At 39.3% G+C, this 19,205-nt stretch overlaps 1 protein-coding gene across 9 annotated transcripts in view; it reads right to left on the bottom strand.

Annotated features, from left to right (window-relative positions):
- HDAC4 (histone deacetylase 4) overlaps positions 1–19,205 on the bottom strand; it is a 469,205-nt gene that overhangs the window by 27,783 nt on the left and 422,217 nt on the right. For all 9 annotated transcript variants that reach the window (XM_073306830.1, XM_073306829.1, XM_073306834.1 and 6 more), the window contains 5 exons: positions 14,547–14,654; positions 13,942–13,997; positions 11,547–11,634; positions 9,936–10,055; positions 6,537–6,634 (listed from right to left, as the gene is read on the bottom strand). In XM_073306830.1, the coding sequence (XP_073162931.1) occupies positions 6,537–6,634; positions 9,936–10,055; positions 11,547–11,634; positions 13,942–13,997; positions 14,547–14,654 (470 nt within the window). The remainder of the gene's footprint in view (positions 1–6,536; positions 6,635–9,935; positions 10,056–11,546; positions 11,635–13,941; positions 13,998–14,546; positions 14,655–19,205) is intronic.

Here is a 19,205-nt window from a genome sequence, read left to right as displayed (position 1 = left end):
CAGGATTGAGCCCCATTGCACTACCTGCTGGATAAACACATTAGGAAGACAGAATCTCTGCTCCAAAAGTTCACAAACCAGACGTGACTGGCGTGACAAACAAGAGGTCTAAAATATTGCTCTGGTGCTACAACTGGATCTAAGCAAGCATATGCCAGCATGTCCCAGCAAGGGCACCGGTCTCCATCCACATTGATCTGACTGCAGGATTGGGGCCTATGGCACCATCCACATGATTTTGGACTGTACTAAGTGTACTCTATGGGTATGTCTACACTGCAGCTGGGAGAGCCTCTCAGCCCAGGTAGACAGACTCATGCTAACGGGAATCGAGCTGGAGTGCGAAAGAATAGCAGTGTGGATGTTGTAGCTCTGGTGGGACTTGGCTAGCCAGGTGAGCTCGGACCCAGGGGGAACCTGAGCCACTGCCCAAGCTGCAGTGTCCACACTGCTGTTTTTAGAAATTGAGAGTCTGTCTACCCTTCCTGTGAGGCTTGGTCCCAGCTACCCTCTGTTTAAACACCCATTGCATTCTAACCTCTTATTTTAACTCCCCAATAATGCTCTCAAAAAATTCCTTAGGCTAAAGTTTTGTCTGTGAACCTTTTTTAAGGTTTGAACAAAAGCAACAGAGCAACTGAGCTGCATTTCTAATGCTTTACTTGTTGACAACATTTTGTCAGATGCACCCAACATACTTGCTCTTTTCGGGAAATTAAGTACATGGGGGAAAATACTCTTTTGTCTAAGATTGAGCGTGAACCCCAAAAGAAAATGCTGGAGAAATCAGAAGTGATTCCTTGATACTGTGATGACAGGTGCATTTTGCAAAGGCCATAGACAGAAAGGTAGGGGAATAAAACCAGCAGTTTTATATGGAATGGGCTCTGTGTGTGTGGTGGTCGCTGGGATTGTCAGAAGAACCTAGAGGATTGCAACCCAGATTGCTTAGAACCTTAAGTATTTTTTTTCAAATGTTGTGGATTATATAAATTACAAGCACTAATTACACTTTTTAAGCAACACTTTTCTTTCTTAAACCTTTTCAGTTAATCTTAAAACAATCACAAATAAGCTGAACAGTTATGCAGCAGTTAAAATTCACTGTAGTAAATCTTCAATTAATGATTTCACTATTGTTTAATTTGAAATTTTGATAATTTCTTTAATTGATTTAATCTATCTACTTCTGCAACTTTTTTAACCTATTAGCACTCACCTCATAAATTAAAGCACAATGTATAATACTGTACAATTCACTGAAAAGAACACTTACATTTTCTAACTGGTGAACAATGCTAAAATCTTTAGGGCTATTGATGCCTGCTGGAAAATGATGCATATCATTTTATTTTATTTAGAAACATTTCCCCTACTGTTGGCATCCTATAACAAAACATCATCTATACCTGCTGCTAAACTCTCCCTGGAAATCATGCCCTCCATTTATAGCAGTAATCATCTCTACAGTAATTTATTATGCCAAATAGACTTCGGAATTTAGCTAAGAAGTAAGTACACAGAGCACATAAAATTTAAAATATAAAGATGACATTTCTATGGAAAAAGTTTTAGAACAAAACCAAACCAAATGCAAGAAGTACAGTTCTGCATACCTCTCATATACATTTTTTGCATAAATAGATGATTTTAAAAAACCTAGTTTTCTATATGTACGTGAGTCTTTAAGAAACCTAGAACAAGGAGAATCTTCCAACAAACAATACTCATTTGACTTATAATTTAAATTAAAAGGTGAATAACATTAAAACAAAATTATACATAGAATATTAATGCTCCAGGAGATCACTGTCACGTAGCCAAGGTAAACCAAAGACAAGACAACACAACTGCTAGCGCTCCATTGGGGATACATTCTTACAGTGAATTACAACATGTGCTAGAAAAACCTTATTTCATGTATTAATGGTAATTGTTCTATCCTTGTAATAAGGACCTGAACACAATCTTCACATTTTTACTAAGGTTTTCCTTGCCAGGTTTGTGTCCCGTAATTAAACATAACCTTTTAAAATGTTATGAGAGTTTAAGGAACAGGAACATTATTTCCTCTTATAAAACAAGTTAGGAAACAACAGACACTGGTAAAACTACTGACTGAACTTTACAAAAGTTTGTTTCTATAACTATGTAACAACAACAATGGATTCCAATAACATTTTGATAATTTAAGGAATTCTTTTAATTATATGCCATACATTTTATACATTAGAGTTTAATACATTTCCTCATAATCTATGAAATCTGTATTGGACAAATACTTTGGTGGTGAATTCAGCTGTGGAATGTTAGTGCAGTACATGGTTAGCTAGATTATAATGTTATATACTGTTTTAAGCAAGCATACCCATTGTTACAAAACCATGGAACAGTGCCAAGCACTCAGAGAAATACCAAATCAGTTTTGTCATACGGAATGTCCATTGGTGGTTGAAGTGATCTCTTTCAAAATTTATCAATAAGGATGTCACCCCAACTTCAGAACAAAGTGGAAACTACTCATGTTCTAAACAGTCTGTGATTTCAGCCTTCAGTTATGGATAGTACAAATGGATAAAACAGTTCTGCCATTTTTAACTCTTGCTTTTGAAACAACTCAAACACAATTATTTCCACTTCCCAAGGTATTAAGATGTCTTGGCTCTTCCTCTAACACAAACTTCTAGCTCAAACATGTTGGTTTATTTTAAGGTTATTTGTATAATGATCAATAGAAAACCCTAACCCTAAATTATTAATCTCCCTTTGGAACTAGGAAAATGGTACTATTTGAAATGCTTTTTGAACCTCAAGAAAACTAGGGATTTAATATGCAGCTATTGGGTTTATCACAAGGAGATTCCTTTATGATGCCAACTATCCCAATTACTTCCTCATTCGAACGCACGCTTTTATCAAACCTGGGCACATTTTTCTTCCTCGTGTTTTTACATAGAAATACATTTCTATTCTTAACACGGTGTAGTCAAGAATCGTAGGAGTTAATGTAGAAAAAATAGTGTACCAATATCTCAGCCTAGCTCAAAGGATTTCCACTGATTCCTCTACAGACTTCAAAGCTTCACAGTTTGGCATTTGGACTGGTTTGAATTAAAGTTCAGTTCTCCGCTGTGAGTTTCCAAGTTCATGGTGAAAGTGCCTGCTGCTTCTGGATTTCATTAGGGCCAATTTTCTTATCTTTTTTTCATCTTAGGTTTGATCCCCTGCAAATGCAACGTGGCATTCGATGGGTCGGAATAACAAGGTGCTGCCTTCAAGGCATGTATTGTCTCATGGGGCTCACACACACACACAAGGATATATGACCCATTCCCTTCTCTTGTCTAACTTTCAGGGGACTATAAATTTTAAACTTCAAAGCATTATTTTACATTAAAATCAATAAAAAAAGATTCAGGAAAATGTTTTTCAAAGAAGCTGGATAAGATTTAAAAAGGTCACTTGATAATGTATTATCATGAACAAACTTGGCATAAGATTAAAAAGGTTTCCAATTTAACTTATATGCTGAAGGTGTGTGCATGTGTGTATATGGCTGGCGTTACTATGTATAAGATTGGTCAGGCAAGGAACTTTTCTTCCAACAGCACTTGCAAAATGATGGCCAAGACCATGTTTGGTGTATGTACCCTGAATAGTTGTATTTTCTGGTCAATAAGTGTCGGCATCAATTAGGCAATGGTTGGGTATGTTCTTTTTTTGAAGATTTCTGAACAATTTTCCAGTAGCCTTGAAATTCAATTAAAATGTAATAGCAATTTGCCATTCAGCTCTGGGCTACAGGTTTTTCCTAGGATGAAAAGATCAGTCTTGTTTAGTGCTAGGATAAAAAGACTTCCACTTTGCACAATAGTATAACACCATTGTTTTCTTGTAAGTAGAGGAAAATGGGAAGATAAATGACAGTTACTTAATTATATATTATTGTAAATTATATAAATTATTTGTAATCTTTTAAAAATCTATTGAGTTAAATCTCTATTTGTTAGTAAAATACATTAATATTTTTAGGAGATAAAAATGTGCACACAATGAATAAAGGAAATAATGTTCCTGGTTCCACTCGATTGAAAAGATGCAATGGAACCTCATGAAGCTGATATTCCATCTGTGTATTTTCAAAAATGTCCAGATATTTGCATCTCATACTTTGCATGTTTATATCGCCCTAAATTATGCAGACATTTGCCAGAAGTCCATTAAACCTGACTTGAAGTCAGAAAACCACATCAACAAGATGCAAATAGGGGAAGACAGAATGATCTCTGGGAAAGATGAAACCTACAAATACATCAGATCACTGACCTTTACATATTTTCACATGGAAAGAAACTAGTAAAAAGATTAAGAAAGGACTGTGTTGTCTCACACACGGTCGTCTACGTACCTGTATATTATGTAACACTTTAGTCAAAGTTGGTTGTCCTCATTTCACCCTGTTATTCCACAGTTTTGACAGTACCTGTTATGCTTTCCTTTTATGCTGCCCACATTCACAAGGGGAAAGTGCATTACTACAGACTTCTACTAAGCTCTAAACTAAGCATCAGTGACGTAGCATCAGCCTACCCTGAGCTTTCCCCTTGCAGCTCAACAAAGCACTATTGTAAATCTTCAATACAGTTCCAGAAAGGTGCTACTGGACAAAAATTCTCTCAAGTGAAAAAGCTCCAGTATTCTGTGCATCCCTTCCCACAATATGATAAAGTCAAGACTCTGAAAAGTCATTTTCTACCATACTGCACAGCCTTGTTCTGTCTTAATCCTTTTATAAACGGTAAGAGCAGAGCAAAATGAATGACCCAGAAAGTCTCCTGTGTTAAAGAGAGAACATGAATGGAAGAGAATATTTCTACAAAAGAGCTGCTTCCCATAGTTACATAAACACCAAAGGCAGTGGTGAGAGACTTATTTTCAAAGTCAGACAACCCTGAGCTAGTGACAATAGTCTGCAGCTGTGGCTTCCTGCAGCATCATAGGACTTGTGTTGATACAATTATCCTGCCTGCCTGTCTGATGCTACTAGAGCAGCAAGACTGACCAAAATGCAGCCTTACAGTACTCCTATGGTGACAATGGAATAGAGCTACAAAAGACATTTCATGGGTGGCCCAGGTATTGACCTACAAGTACAGCTGATTCATGTGGAATCACATGTCTCTCTGGTTTCTTGCGTTGTTGTGGTGGGTGAAGATGGGACTAATGGGAATGGAAAAGAAGAATCTGCTCACAAACTCCGACCCAAGAACAAAAGGCAGTTGGAAAACTCAGTAATTTTTATAATATATTATAAGGTTGTGTGTGCCTGTGTCAGCCACTGTGTGGAGAGCAGTGACTGCACCTGGTCAATTCAAAGGGGTTTGAAGACTGTCGGCTCTTTGGGGCAGGGACTGTACTCTGTGTTTATACAATGTTTAGGACAATGGTAGCCCAATTTTGGTTGGTCCCCAGGGACTACCCATAATAAAGGCCCAGAGCATTAAACTAGTCAAGAAATTCCCCACAGACCTGGCAAGGGGTGAGGCTATGGAGAACAACTCTCTCCACAATCCAGAGGGAAGTCAGAATGCATTAGCTTTATCTGAATGGAAGGGGATGAACACAACAGATGGCATACTGACTCAGCTCCCTCTGACAGATTAGGATCAAAGGAGCAGATTTTTTGCTCTTATTCACTCTGAGGTGAAAACTCAGAATGTGCTAACATGACCCTGAGTACCAAAAGCATATATTAGATGAGAACAATATGTCACCAGCATAAGGCCAAGCAAATATTAACAGCAAGAGAACTGCAGAATAATTCTCAGTGTTACAGAATGGGATACTCACCCCTGAAATAGTGACCACATGGGGTACCCCTCTGCTCCATTCTCCCATTCCTGTGCTTCCTGTCCCACTCTTCATTCTCGCTGCCCGCATGCCCTATCCCTCAAAACACTTCTAACACAGCTCCTACCCCTTGCTAACTCCAGCTGTATGAGATGGGCAGGGTGAGGCGGGAGTGCTGCAGTACCAGTGTTGTGGGAGCTGCATGAGCAATTCTCCCACACCAGGAGAAGGAATGGCAGTTGAACAGACTGGACCAGAATAAACTCCCAAAATTTGATTGGTCTCAGCAACGGTAACTCTAACGGCATCTCAAAACTCCTACTTGGAATGACTTGGCAAAAAGCCTTTCTGGGTCCATCTCCCTCTAGAGTGGCTTGTTCATGATGAGACAGAGAGAGAGAGAGACCAGAGAAGAGCTTATTCATTAAAGCTTACTGTAATTTTGTACACCAGACCAGCACAGCTTTTGCTGAGCAGTAAGTGCCAGTCATTCGGCACCTTGCTCACACAGATCCATTGCTATGTGCAGGCACACCCCTCTCCTTTCTTTGCATTGGCTTTCAGTCACAGAACACTCAAGTAACTGCAATCTTATTTTTAGTTTACTAAAAAGAAAAGAGATTTCACTGCAGAAAGATCTGATTTCAGCCAAGATGGGTTTTGTGAAAGGAAGGCTTGAATGTTACCTGAAAGCAGTCAAATATTCTGTGTCTCCCATCGGTGGTTCGAGGCCACCAGTGAACGCCATATTAACATTGAAACCAACACCTGGTCCTGTGCCGACCTGAGAAAAGGGATGAAGGAGTGGACAAATATAATGTGTTAAATTCATGGACATTCTGTTGATGCTGGTAATATATCTTTGTAGCCAGCCATTTCTTTAAATCCCATCGATTTGCTCTGCTCCTGACTGATTGATCTATTTAGAATGCATTGTTGGGATGCTTTCTTTTTTTCTAGAGCTTTTTGGGTCCCCAAATGGAGGCAGTTATTAAAGCTTTCATATTCTCACAAGTGCTGAATTCTATGTGAGCACCCACAAATATCTGACCACTGGTAGCCCAACAACTGCGTGTTATCTAAGCATGTAGTCCCATCATTAATATACCAGCACCTTTTCCATTTTCAAATGGACAGACTGCCCTACTGAAAGAATAGTTTTATATAATTCATCTTCAGCTTTATCACAAAACTCAGAAGAGTACTTTGTAGTCTTGCTTTATTATGTGAATTTTCTTCACTCAGCTACAAGGGCAGTTTACTCAGAGTGAGGGCCCCCTCTGCTGGTGGAAAATATGACTTGCAACAAATAGTTACATTGAGCTAACTGGCTATTGGTAGTATGGGAATCATTATGTGCACATTTGTGAACATTGTCACAGCGTGCATGTACCTTTATTAGAGGTGACAGCTGAAAAATAAACACATGACATTTACGGTAATTAATCTGAAGAAAAATGTGAATCTCCTTTCTATATCATATCTAAAGTGAAGTGCTGGTATACTGTTGCTACCTAAATACAACCAATCTGGAGATTCAATTTAGATGTACTATACAACTACATAAATTGCTATATCAGTTTAAATAAATTGCAGAATCTGGGATTCAAACTTTTCTTTGGCTGCCTTACCATAAATACTAGCTACTAGAAAACAGTCTGTCCATCCATCCGTTTAATTTTAATACATATTCTACTATTATTTCCTGTATTAAAATTTCTGTTTGGCAGAACTGTACTTTGTAAATATTCCTGCGAGAACATCAGGAAACCGCACCACTTTATGCTCCATATTTTACGAGTTATATTCTAGTGAAGAGTGAATGTCCTTCCAATCCCATATATTTATTTTTAGACAAATCAATCACTACATTATTAAATTATTTTAAAGACTCAGCATGAATATAAGTACAGCAGAAGTCTATCACTTTGTACTCCTTGTCCATCCTGCAGCATCAGTTAAATGCTGCATAAATGTTTGGTCATTGGCTATGATTATAATACACAAACAAGGTACTAGAACAAGGCTGTGCTTTATATTCTTTAGACACTGGAAGGAACATCAACATTTGCAGAACAGAAAGGGTAAAACTGACAGGGCAAGAAATTCTATGGATTTTCAAAATTATCAACATTTCAAAATAAATATAGTTAATTAGTTAAAATATTTTAATTGCCCTTTGAATCATGTATACAGATTTTTATAACTGCATCTCCATTAGAAATGAACTACTTTGTTCAAATCAATATGAGTCAAAACTATGGAGTCTTTGTGATAACTTTACTAATTACCTAAATTAAACACAGCAAAGTTTGGTTCATTCATGACCTTTTTTTTCCCCTTTCCATTTACATCTGCCAAAACAGAACTCATTTGCAGTTCTGTGTAGAATTTATCAATAGGGATAAATAACCTACAAGCAAATTGAAATAATCATCTGAGTTAACAGCAAACATTTTCTGTTAGCCCACTCTGGTAAATCAAACATCCGGTCTTGTGTAATGAAGTCAGCTAACAGTGAGGTTGGGAACCACTGTGCTATAGGATTCAGAGTAACAGCCGTGTTAGTCTGTATTCGCAAACAGAAAAGGAGTACTTGTGGCACCTTAGAGACTAACCAATTTATTTGAGCATGAGCTTTCGTGAGCTACAGCTCACTTCATCGGATGCATACTGTGGAAACTGCAGAAGACATTATATACACAGAGACCATGAAACAATACCTCCTCCCACCCCACTCTCCTGCTGGTAATAGCTTATCTAGCGTGATCATCAAGTTGAGCCACACACACACACACAAACTTGATCATCACTTTAGATAAGCTATTACCAGCAGGAGAGTGGGGTGGGAGGAGGTATTGTTTCATGGTCTCTGTGTATATAATGTCTTCTGCAGTTTCCACAGTATGCATCCGATGAAGTGAGCTGTAGCTCACGAAAGCTCATGCTCAAATAAATTGGTTAGTCTCTAAGGTGCCACAAGTCCTCCTTTTCTTTGTGCTATAGGATTCTGTGCAAAGAATGACTTCTGGCTTGCTTAAGATTAAGATGGGCAAACTAACGTCACAGGTATTTTAAAACAAAATTGACTTTTTCCTGACAGCTGTTTTCTTGTGAAAACCAGTAAAGGGTCCATAAGACAAAGGCCACAGGCCCTTTGTAACAGAATAAACAATGGAAAGGAGAAATAGATGACAGGTATGCTTTCAAAGGAGAGGTCTATGATCAGCTTCTTGAAGGATAAGGCTGAATGTAGAATGAAAAAAATAGTACTTGATGAATGTGTGTGTCCATCTGTGTGTCCAAATAGAATGCGTGTGTCCAAATAGAAAAATGCTTCCATTCTAATTCATATGCTTTGTCTGTAGAAGGCTTATGGGATTCTAAGAGTATGTTTTGGACATTGTCCAACAGTTCTAATGAACATGTAGCTAAAAATCCAATATCCAAGCTTTTGAATGCAGGAAAAGCAGGTCTAAATGCAGCACTTGTTCCTCTGAGCAATGACAGGGCATGGCCAGCAGAAAGAGATGGATCCCAAGCCTGCACCAGGAGATCAGAGGATTGGTGAGCCCATGGAGTAATTGTAAAACCATGGGCACCCTCTTCTTGTTTTGTCTCACAAAAAGCTTGCATTGTTAGATGGAAGGAAATGCACATGAAGTTGTGTTCTCCAATGAAGAGAAGACTTTAGTCTGTTAAGCAATGGGGTCTGTTTGAACAACTGTCCAATAATGACTTATGAGAGACTAATCATGTTGATCCTGATTCTTTGAATAAGATGCTCTACCAAGATGTCTCTTTTCCTTGCCACGACAAAATGTAAATTTTACGGTATTGCTAGAACTTTAGAAACACACAAAAATGGGTTCTTAGAGAAGCATTAATAGGCATTCATGTGAGCAAGGGCAGTACAAGCTTTCCTATAGTGCCCTGTCATTTCACTTCTTGACCTATGGAAGTCCCCCCCAATTTTGTCAATGCATCTCACTCTTGACCAGCAGCAGATTCTACCAATAAAATCCTGGGGTGCCAATCATAGTAATTATATGGAGGGCAGGTATCCTGCTTATTTATGTTCTTACCTCATCAGGAGCTCCACTGCCTGGGAAGAAGTTTCCATCATCATAGCGATGTAGTGAAATATAAAGAACGTTAGGATCACTGTAGAAAGCCTGCTGAGTACCATTCCCATGGTGCACGTCCTTCAGGGACAGAGATTGTATTAGATAAGGAGGATTAGTACACTAGTAACAGTCCAGATGAAAAACATCAGGATGGTTCTTTCTAACCCAAGTGAAGCAGTTTGTTGAAAACTAAAATGGATTCACACAATACTAAAATTAGCTTTGTTATACAGTACAATCCTTATTTTACTAGTTAGCTGGGGACTGAGGAGTTAATGAAATTGAAGAGTTCATACAAATAACCTCACAAAACCACAGTTGGTATGGTGCGTAAGTGGCAGCAGGATGGTGCACTGCCTTGCTTACTTTACAGTGGTTTGAAGGACAAGAAGAAATCTCCAATGTACTGACCGTATCGGAATATGAAGGGATGTCGACTTGTTTTTCATCTGCACCACTTTTGTTATGTGATTCTCCCCCCACATCATGAAATAAGGTTTGAATACAACTGGCTGTTTGTAAAACTGAGGTTCTACTGTCCTTTCAGTTCAACATAACTGGGTAATTAACTAACCTCAATTATACACCTGAATGAAAACAGGATGTTCTCTTGGACAGAACTTGGAGGAGCTATGTTAATCACCATAAGTCTGACCAGGCAGCCTGTCTGCAGGTCAAACACCCATTTAAGCTCTGTGCAGGAATGAGCCCCTATGAATGAAATTTAACAGCAGTGCAAAGAAAACAAAACACAATGATCTCAATCAAACAGGCCAATTCCCCTATCACCCAGGTACTGAGGGACTAATACAGCTTACAAAAGGGGACATTTCTCCAAATTGTCCTTTAATTTCTGCTACAAAAACCAAGTCATTGAGAAGGGAAGAAGAGTAAAATGAACTCTGAGAAAAGTGATGGACCCAAAGTGGAAAACTTTCCTGAATATTTTTTTTTAACTTAGATAGATGAATGAGTCACATCCTGATGCTGAGAAAGCAATCAGACTTCCAAAAAGGAGTATTGCAAGTTTGTTAAAATTTTAGCTTCTCTGTTGAGTGACCCACTAGTGCTGCTGGGTTGCCCAAATGTGAATAATGTTGCACCATCCCTCAAGCAGGTTACTGAAATTGTCCAGAACGCTGCTCAAGCCAAGCCAGTCAGGGACCCTGTCAGTTTCAATACTCTGTCAGCTTATGAGAACAGAGTTGGGATGGACATAATGTTCATGCCCAGTAATCTCAACCAGCGCCTGGTGCAGTCACCCATCTTGAAGTTTGGATCTGATCTGTGTTACAGGTTTTGTTTTGAAGGGTTGATAGCTTCTTCAGGATTGGGGGGAGGGGAGGATGGGGGGAAATGGAAAAAATTAGGTAAATTTAGTGCTGTGACTTTAAATCTTGATGTTGCCCTTAAAGAAATGTTTATTGTATATAAACCACTTTAAAGTGAATTTCAGTTCTGAGCTTCTATAGTCAGATTGTGTTCACTGAGTTATAAATAATGGCTCTCCTCTGTGAGGAATTGACAGAGCTTCCATTGTTACTTTGGTGAAAATAAATGTTTACTCACCCAGTCCACTATAAGGATTTTGCTAACGTTGAGTCTCTGTTGGAGAAGCTTGGCTGCAATTGCCACCGAATTAAAATAGCAGAACCCCCTGGAGGTAATGAGCGAGAGAGAGAGGAAAAAAGGGGTGTTAATTATAGGTTCACCTCGGTCCTAACATATATATAATTTGAAACATAATACAGTAAGTAGGAAGAAATATCTATTGCTTTGACTATTTCTTCCTCCCTAACAGATACATATGTGCTCGATTACACACAAAAAATAACCACACGCCAACAGGTGACTCAGTGATTTCATGGGAAATGGTGAACACTATTATATGTTCCAACACTCTTTACTGTGAGATGCTGCTGAAGTATACAATCTGCCAGTCAGTGATTTTTAAAGTTTCAGGGCTCTCACAAGTGAGGGGAATGGGGGTGCAGTCAGAGAGAAAGAAAGGGATTTTAGCAATACAGATGAAATCATCTGAAACACAGGGGACCAGTTCGGAGAAGCTTCAAAGAACTCTGCTTATTCAAATCTGGTAGTAAATACTCTCTGATCTCACACCAACCAAGTATCAAGGGACCAAAGGATCTGAGCATTGGTCATGAAGCCAGGCACGTACTAGTTCAAGAAACAAATTATATCCAGGGTTGAGGGAGATGCAGTCATTAATATGGTTTATTACCCTCTTACCTTTTGGGAACCAGAGTTGAAATCAGCCCAACCCAATGTGGCCAAAACATTTTCAACTCTAGGGGAATAAAATCCCAGCAAAGCTAAATGAGTGGAAGATTTGACTTCAGTTTCTGTTTTATGAAAAAAAAATGCTTTTTATAAATTGGTGTTATATTCCCAAAATATAATACTATATCAGGCATAACTTTTATAAGTGGCATATCACTGTTCTTCCATATTAACCCCCCCCCCCCCACGGTGTACCTAACTTACAAACCACTCTTTATCCACATAAACAATAGATGTGGATGATGGAATTAATAGAACCAATGTAGCTTTATAAATAGACGCAATCTCTAAGCATGATTCTAACACAGACTGTATTAAACAAAAAGAGGACTGGAAACTTTCCTGCTTCTAAAGTATTAGACACGGTCTCCCATAGTATTCTTGTCAGCAAGTTAAGGAAGTATGGGCTGGATGAATGCACTATAAGGTGGGTAGAAAGCTGGCTAGATTGTCGGGCTCAACGGGTAGTGATCAATGGCTCCATGTCTAGTTGGCAGCCGGTATCAAGTGGAGTGCCCCAAGGGTCGGTCCTGGGGCCGGTTTTATTCAATATCTTCATAAATGATCTGGAGGATGGTGTGGATTGCACTCTCAGCAAATTTGCGGATGATACTAAACTGGGAGGAGTGGTAGATACGCTGGAGGGGAGGGATAGGATACAGAAGGACCTAGACCAATTGGAAGATTGGACCAAAAGGAATCTGATGAGGTTCAATAAGGATAAGTGCAGGGTCCTGCACTTAGGACGGAAGAACCCAATGCACAGCTACAGACTAGGGACCGAATGGCTAGGCAGCAGTTCTGCGGAAAAGGACCTAGGGGTGACAGTGGACGAGAAGCTGGATATGAGTCAGCAGTGTGCCCTTGTTGCCAAGAAGGCCAATGGCATTTTGGGATGTATAAGTAGGGGCATAGCGAGCAGATCGAGGGACGTGATCGTTCCCCTCTATTCGACATTGGTGAGGCCTCATCTGGAGTACTGTGTCCAGTTTTGGGCCCCACACTTCAAGAAGGATGTGGATAAATTGGAGAGAGTCCAGCGAAGGGCAACAAAAATGATTAGGGGACTGGAACACATGACTTATGAGGAGAGGCTGAGGGAGCTGGGATTGTTTAGCCTGCAGAAGAGAAGAATGAGGGGGGATTTGATAGCTGCTTTCAACTACCTGAAAGGGGGTTCCAAAGAGGATGGCTCTAGACTGTTCTCAGTGGTAGCAGATGACAGAACGAGGAGTAATGGTCTCAAGTTGCAGTGGGGGAGGTTTAGATTGGATATTAGGAAAAACTTTTTCACTAAGAGGGTGGTGAAACACCGGAATGCGTTACCTAGGGAGGTGGTAGAATCTCCTTCCTTAGAGGTTTTTAAGGTCAGGCTTGACAAAGCCCTGGCTGGGATGATTTAACTGGGAATTGGTCCTGCTTTGAGCAGGGGGTTGGACTAGATGACCTTCTGGGGTCCCTTCCAACCCTGATATTCTATGATTCTATGATTCTATTACCAACAGCTTTGAATTTGATGCTCTATTGTACATCACTCAGCAAGGAAGTCTATAATAAATCAAATAATTAATTTTCTAGCTTCCAGCTCCATATCACGTACAGAGTTCTCTTAATTAAGGCTATAAACACTGAAGCAAACCAATTAAAGCACACACATACTTACATGGGTGTACTCTCTTCAGCATGATGACCTGGAGGTCGAACAACAGCAAATCCATTCTACACATAAAAACCAACAAGAATACAGAGGGGAGATCAGACAAAAGAACATTGGTAGCTCACAGAGTGTGCTCAGAAGCTGCAGTCAGAGTTGCTAATTCAGTTTTGTAATTATTCGTTAGTTCTTGATCACTCAGATGAGCAGTCTTTGCTTCCACTCAAGCCCTTAGCAATGTGTCAACTTTCCTTTCATTTTTAAGGGACAAAGGCAGCCTGCATTTTTTGGAAACTAATATTTTTAACTGAGAGTTTCTGGTAGAGCATACTTTGAACAACTGTATTGAACTCTGGCCCTGTTGAAGTCAATAGCAAACTGACTTGAGTGGCATCGGGATCTTATCTGAGGTTGATTTTTTTTTAAAACCCATCCTTAAGGTTAGTAAATTTTGTGTTCGCTTGCTGATGTTCATAAGGGCCTTGTCAACTAAGGCAAGAAGGGACCATTACAATCTTCTAGTCTGGCCTCCTGTATAACACAGGCCATAAATCTTACCCTGTCATTTCTGCACAGAGCCCTATATCAGAGCTGAGTGTTACTGCTATACCAACCTTCAATTCTCCTGTGGCCACTTTAAAAACAAGTTCAATGAGACAGCCCACAGCCAGGCGAGCAGCACCAGATGAATGAACTTCATTCCAAATTGTGTCACTGTCAACCTAATGAAAACATATGAACAAATTCAGTTTTCAGAAACAATGAGAAGAGCCTGCAGTTGGACTCCCTAGATTTACAAACCAGTGAAATGTATAAAATCTGTATCCATAGTGATCACCCCAATGACCATGTTAAGAGCCGGAACCACTGGGGCCTTACATACACATATGTACTAGTGCTGGCTGCTAGCATCACTCTGCTCTGGTGGTGGCACACCTGTCTCCCCATGTGAAGAGAGAGAAACTATGACACCGGTGTTGGAGCTAATGTCACAGTAAGTTCATATCTATCCATATTAACACCACTGAAGAGACAGGATTTCCAGTTGCTCTGTGGTGCTGAGGGATTAGCAATAGGAAGGAGGAGAGTTTGATCCCATGCAGTGTAAACTATCATGGGCTTCCTTCTAATATTCTTATTTGAGTGTTTTCTCTGTATTTCTTTTTCCCATCGGGGTAAAAACTGACCCAAGATCAAACGAAAAGCTTTAAGAAAATGTAAAACAAAAAAACTACTAAAGAGGGAATAAATCAATGAAGAATCATGTTTAAGAACAGACAATTCTCTAAATCCTTGTCAAATCTATTTTGGCTAGATTTACACTGAAATTACTCTGCTAGAGAATGAGAAAATAAATTTTAGCTAGCTTAGGCTCAGAATGGCCCTACAACATCTAGGTGCTAACTGTGGACATTTAGTTTAAATGCCAAATATTTGACAGAATTAGAAACAAATCCCTTTGACAAAAATGTAGACCAGACAAAGGGAGAAAATTTCTTTCTTTCTTTTGAAATTCTCTGGCTGCTCGTTATTGTACAAGATCATGTTCTCATTTAAACAGAAAGTGTGGAATGTTGGCTTTTACCACAACAAGCCCAACAATGGCACAAAGCAGGGATTTGGAGCAATCAAATTTTTCAATTGCTCAACTCCAGCTCTGCTCTGACTCCGCTCCGTGCTCTGACTCAAATTAATTTTTAACTAAATAAAAAAGTGCATCCTGTAATTTTGAAAAAACATTATTTTTATTCAGACTTTTAAAACAATTTAAATGTCATCAACAATGATACAAACTAGAATCATTCATAATTCATTCTGTAAAAAATTATTGCAGCAATCAAGTCGTCTTTCATAGCCTGCCGCAAATCATTTAAAATTAACTTTAAAGCTGAAAACAGTCACTCTACACTAGCTTGAGTTGTTGGCATGCTCGAAGCAATTCTCGAAGCAGCCTGAATGCGGTGTGAGTAGTTGTGAATGGCCTCAAAAACAGACTTAACTTTTAGCCTACCAATAGGCTCCATTACCACACAATCTTCCTGAAAGTTTCTCTTGAATAATGCTTCATTACAATTATGAATCGCAGAAACTCGCTGGTATCTTTCTTGTTTATCCAATTCCTTTTTGAAGGCATCATCTTCTGAAGAATTGGTGCTTGAATTATCTCCATTTCCCTGTGATGGTTGAAGAGGTCTCAGGGATGGACGCTCGAACAAGTTCAGAGTGGAGACGGAAGTTTGAGAACAGCCTGCTATTTCTGAAGGATGTGAACTTTCCGAAACCACAAATTCGATTGTTGATGACTCCTTTGGTTGTAAAGGAGTACTTGTGGCACCTTAGAGAACAAATTTATTTGAGCATAAGCTTTCGTGAGCTACAGCTCACTTCAGCGGATCAGCTGTAGCTCATGAAAGCTTATGCTCAAATAAATTTGTTAGTCTCGAAGGTGCCACAAGTACTCCTTTTCTTTTTGCGAATATAGACTAACATGGCTGCTACTCTGAGACCTGTCCTTTTGTTGTGTTTCATTTTCTTCAACCTCTGTCACCGAGTTCAAATGTAGCAATAGATTTTGTTTTTCATGTCATTGAGCAATATCAAGGAGCCCTTCCTTTGTCTTTGGTATTTCCCTTGAGGTAAGAAGAATCCGATACCGTGGGTCAACAAACTCCAGCAAGGAAAGGAATATTGTCAAAAAGCTTCTCATCGTGTTTCTGCATGAAGAACAGAATTCCTTCTACAATTTGTCCACCATTTTCTTGCAAGAATTTTCACAGTTTTCGCCATTCCTTCATTAAAACTCCTGGGGTTACATCAACAGCTTGAAGATTCACGGTTGTTGGTTTGGCTTTGCCAAGAGGTCTCGCAGGTTCTTCACTTCGTCCCATTCAGCTTTTGTTAACTTGAGTTCTCTTGTTTCAGCAGCAGCCCATTGTTCACAGTAAGATTGAAAAACGAAAAGCCGATCAATCATCGCAAATGTTGAACAGCTGTGAGTCACAATATCCAATGATTGAGTTACCCCATGTAGATCAAGCAGAACACTTTGAATACTTGGGGTTCGTAGTTTGACAACAACTTGTCGAATTTTTGCCAGAAATTTCTTCACATGTTCTTTGTTCAGTCCATCCCAGTTTGCCAACTGAAGAGTGTGAATACCACACCTCATCAGTTGGACTTTTGAGTTGTCCTCATGAAGCCATGTTGGAAGTATGAGGCTAGGGTCATTAACCCATCGCACAGCAGCATCCATGTTGAGTTCGATTTTATCCATTCCTTTAGTTCCCTTCATCAGGTAAAATAGCTTCAGTTCTGTCCACATCCCTGTTCTCAGAGGTAGAAATGGTTTCATTGTCCTCGCTGAAATTTTTGATGGCACATGTCATGTTTGCTGCATTGTCAACGCAGATGCTCAGCACTTGCATTTCACTGATCCCATTTTTTTCTAAAATAGTTTTTACTTGACTTTTTACATACAAAGAATTGTGACGCCCTTCAGTGTCGATTATGTCCAAGGTTTTTACCACAGCTTTATCTTTTCCTTCTTCGTAGTACTTACTGATCATTGATTGCAAGGAAATTTCTGTTTCCATAGAATCACAGAATATCAGGGTTGGAAGGGACCTCAGGAAGTCATCTAGTCCAACCCCCTGCTCAAAGCAGGACCAATCCCCAACTAAATCATCCCAGCCAGGGCTTTGTCAAGCCTGACCTTAAAAACTTTGAAGGAAGGAGATTCCACCACCTCCCTATGTAACGCATTCCAGTGTTTCACCACCCTCCTTGTGAAAAAGTTTTTCCTAATATCCAACCTAAACCTCCCCCACAGCAACTTGAGACCATTACTCCTCATTCTGTCATCCGCTACCACTGAGAACAGTCTAGATCCATCCTCTTTGGAACCCCCTTTAAGGTAGTTGAAAGCAGCTATCAAATCCCCCCTCATTCTTCTCTTCCCCAGACTAAACAATCCCAGTTCCCTCAGCCTCTCCTCATAAGTCATGTGTTCCAGTCCCCTAATCATTTTTGTTGCCCTCCGCTGGACTCTTTCCAATTTTCCACATCCTTCTTGTAGTGTGGGGTCCAAAACTGGACACAGTACTCCAGATGAGGCCTCACCAATGTCGAATAGAGGGGAATGATCACGTCCCTCGATCTGCTGGCAATGCCCCTACTTATACATCCCAAAATGCCATTGTACCGTTGTTGCCAAGAAGGCCACTGTTGACACAGTTCTTTAGCCTGAAGGTAGTGATCGGTGTTGAACTCAAGCAAACCATTTCCATCAGCCCTTCATGGAAAGTATTGGCATCCATGGTGACAGTAACCTTTGAAGACTTCAAATCTGAGTCAAGTTTTGTTTGCTCAATTTTGGGTTTCTTTTCAGATGAATTTCTGCAAAAAATCTTTTCTCCAGGAGTTTTCAAAGAGCCAGATGAATGTTGTTTAGCCGCGTCAGCTTTCTGTTTTGCCTCATCTTCCTGGAACCTTTTTTGTAACCAGAGCTGCATGGTTTTCAGGATGGTTACATTTTACATGCCGCCAAAGGTTGAAACTTTTCATGGCACTTGCTTCACTTGTCTTGAAGCTACATAGTTTGAGCTTGCCATTCACTTCCTTTTCCACCTTGCACATTGCCGATTTCTTCTTTGCTTTTCCCCAAAGCCCAAATTTGGGTTTTTCAAATTCAAAAGTAAAGACGTCGTTGAGATCCTTTTTCGTAAATCGACTATCAATCATGGGAGGGAGGACGGCAGATTTGATTTTTTTGTTGAAGCCATGACCAAATCTTCTTGTGTTGCTACCACATCCAAATGTTTCTTGCTATGATCTTCGAAAAGTAATGAACAAAAGCATTGCATTTTTTTATAATGTACCTACTTGTGATATCTAAATTACTTAAGGTACTTCGAATTTATTTTGGATTTTCTGGACAAAAATGATCACATTTTCTTTTTACACAGAATTATTATTAAAGTATATTTTAATATTTTAACATGTTTCTTGCAGTTTTAATGATGTAAGAAGTATTTTAATATACATAATTAATATAAATTTTTATTTATAAATTGCAAGTTAGTTTTTCTTATGAAATTTTGCGGTAAAAACATTCAAAATATTTTCCAAGTTTTTAATTAATATCTCAAAAATGCTTTAATATAGATATATCAGTGAAATTTGGTATGTGTCGTAGTGTTAGTACGTGCTATCGCTGTTCTACAACATTAATTGTTGAGAAGTAATGAGGCTACACGTTACAAGGTTGAAAATAA

The sequence above is a fragment of the Lepidochelys kempii genome, chromosome 11, assembly GCF_965140265.1.
Source record: "Lepidochelys kempii isolate rLepKem1 chromosome 11, rLepKem1.hap2, whole genome shotgun sequence".
In the NCBI taxonomy this organism is placed as follows: domain Eukaryota; kingdom Metazoa; phylum Chordata; order Testudines; family Cheloniidae; genus Lepidochelys; species Lepidochelys kempii.
Note: the sequence above shows the minus strand (reverse complement) of the source record. Positions and strands in the feature narration are given on the sequence as shown.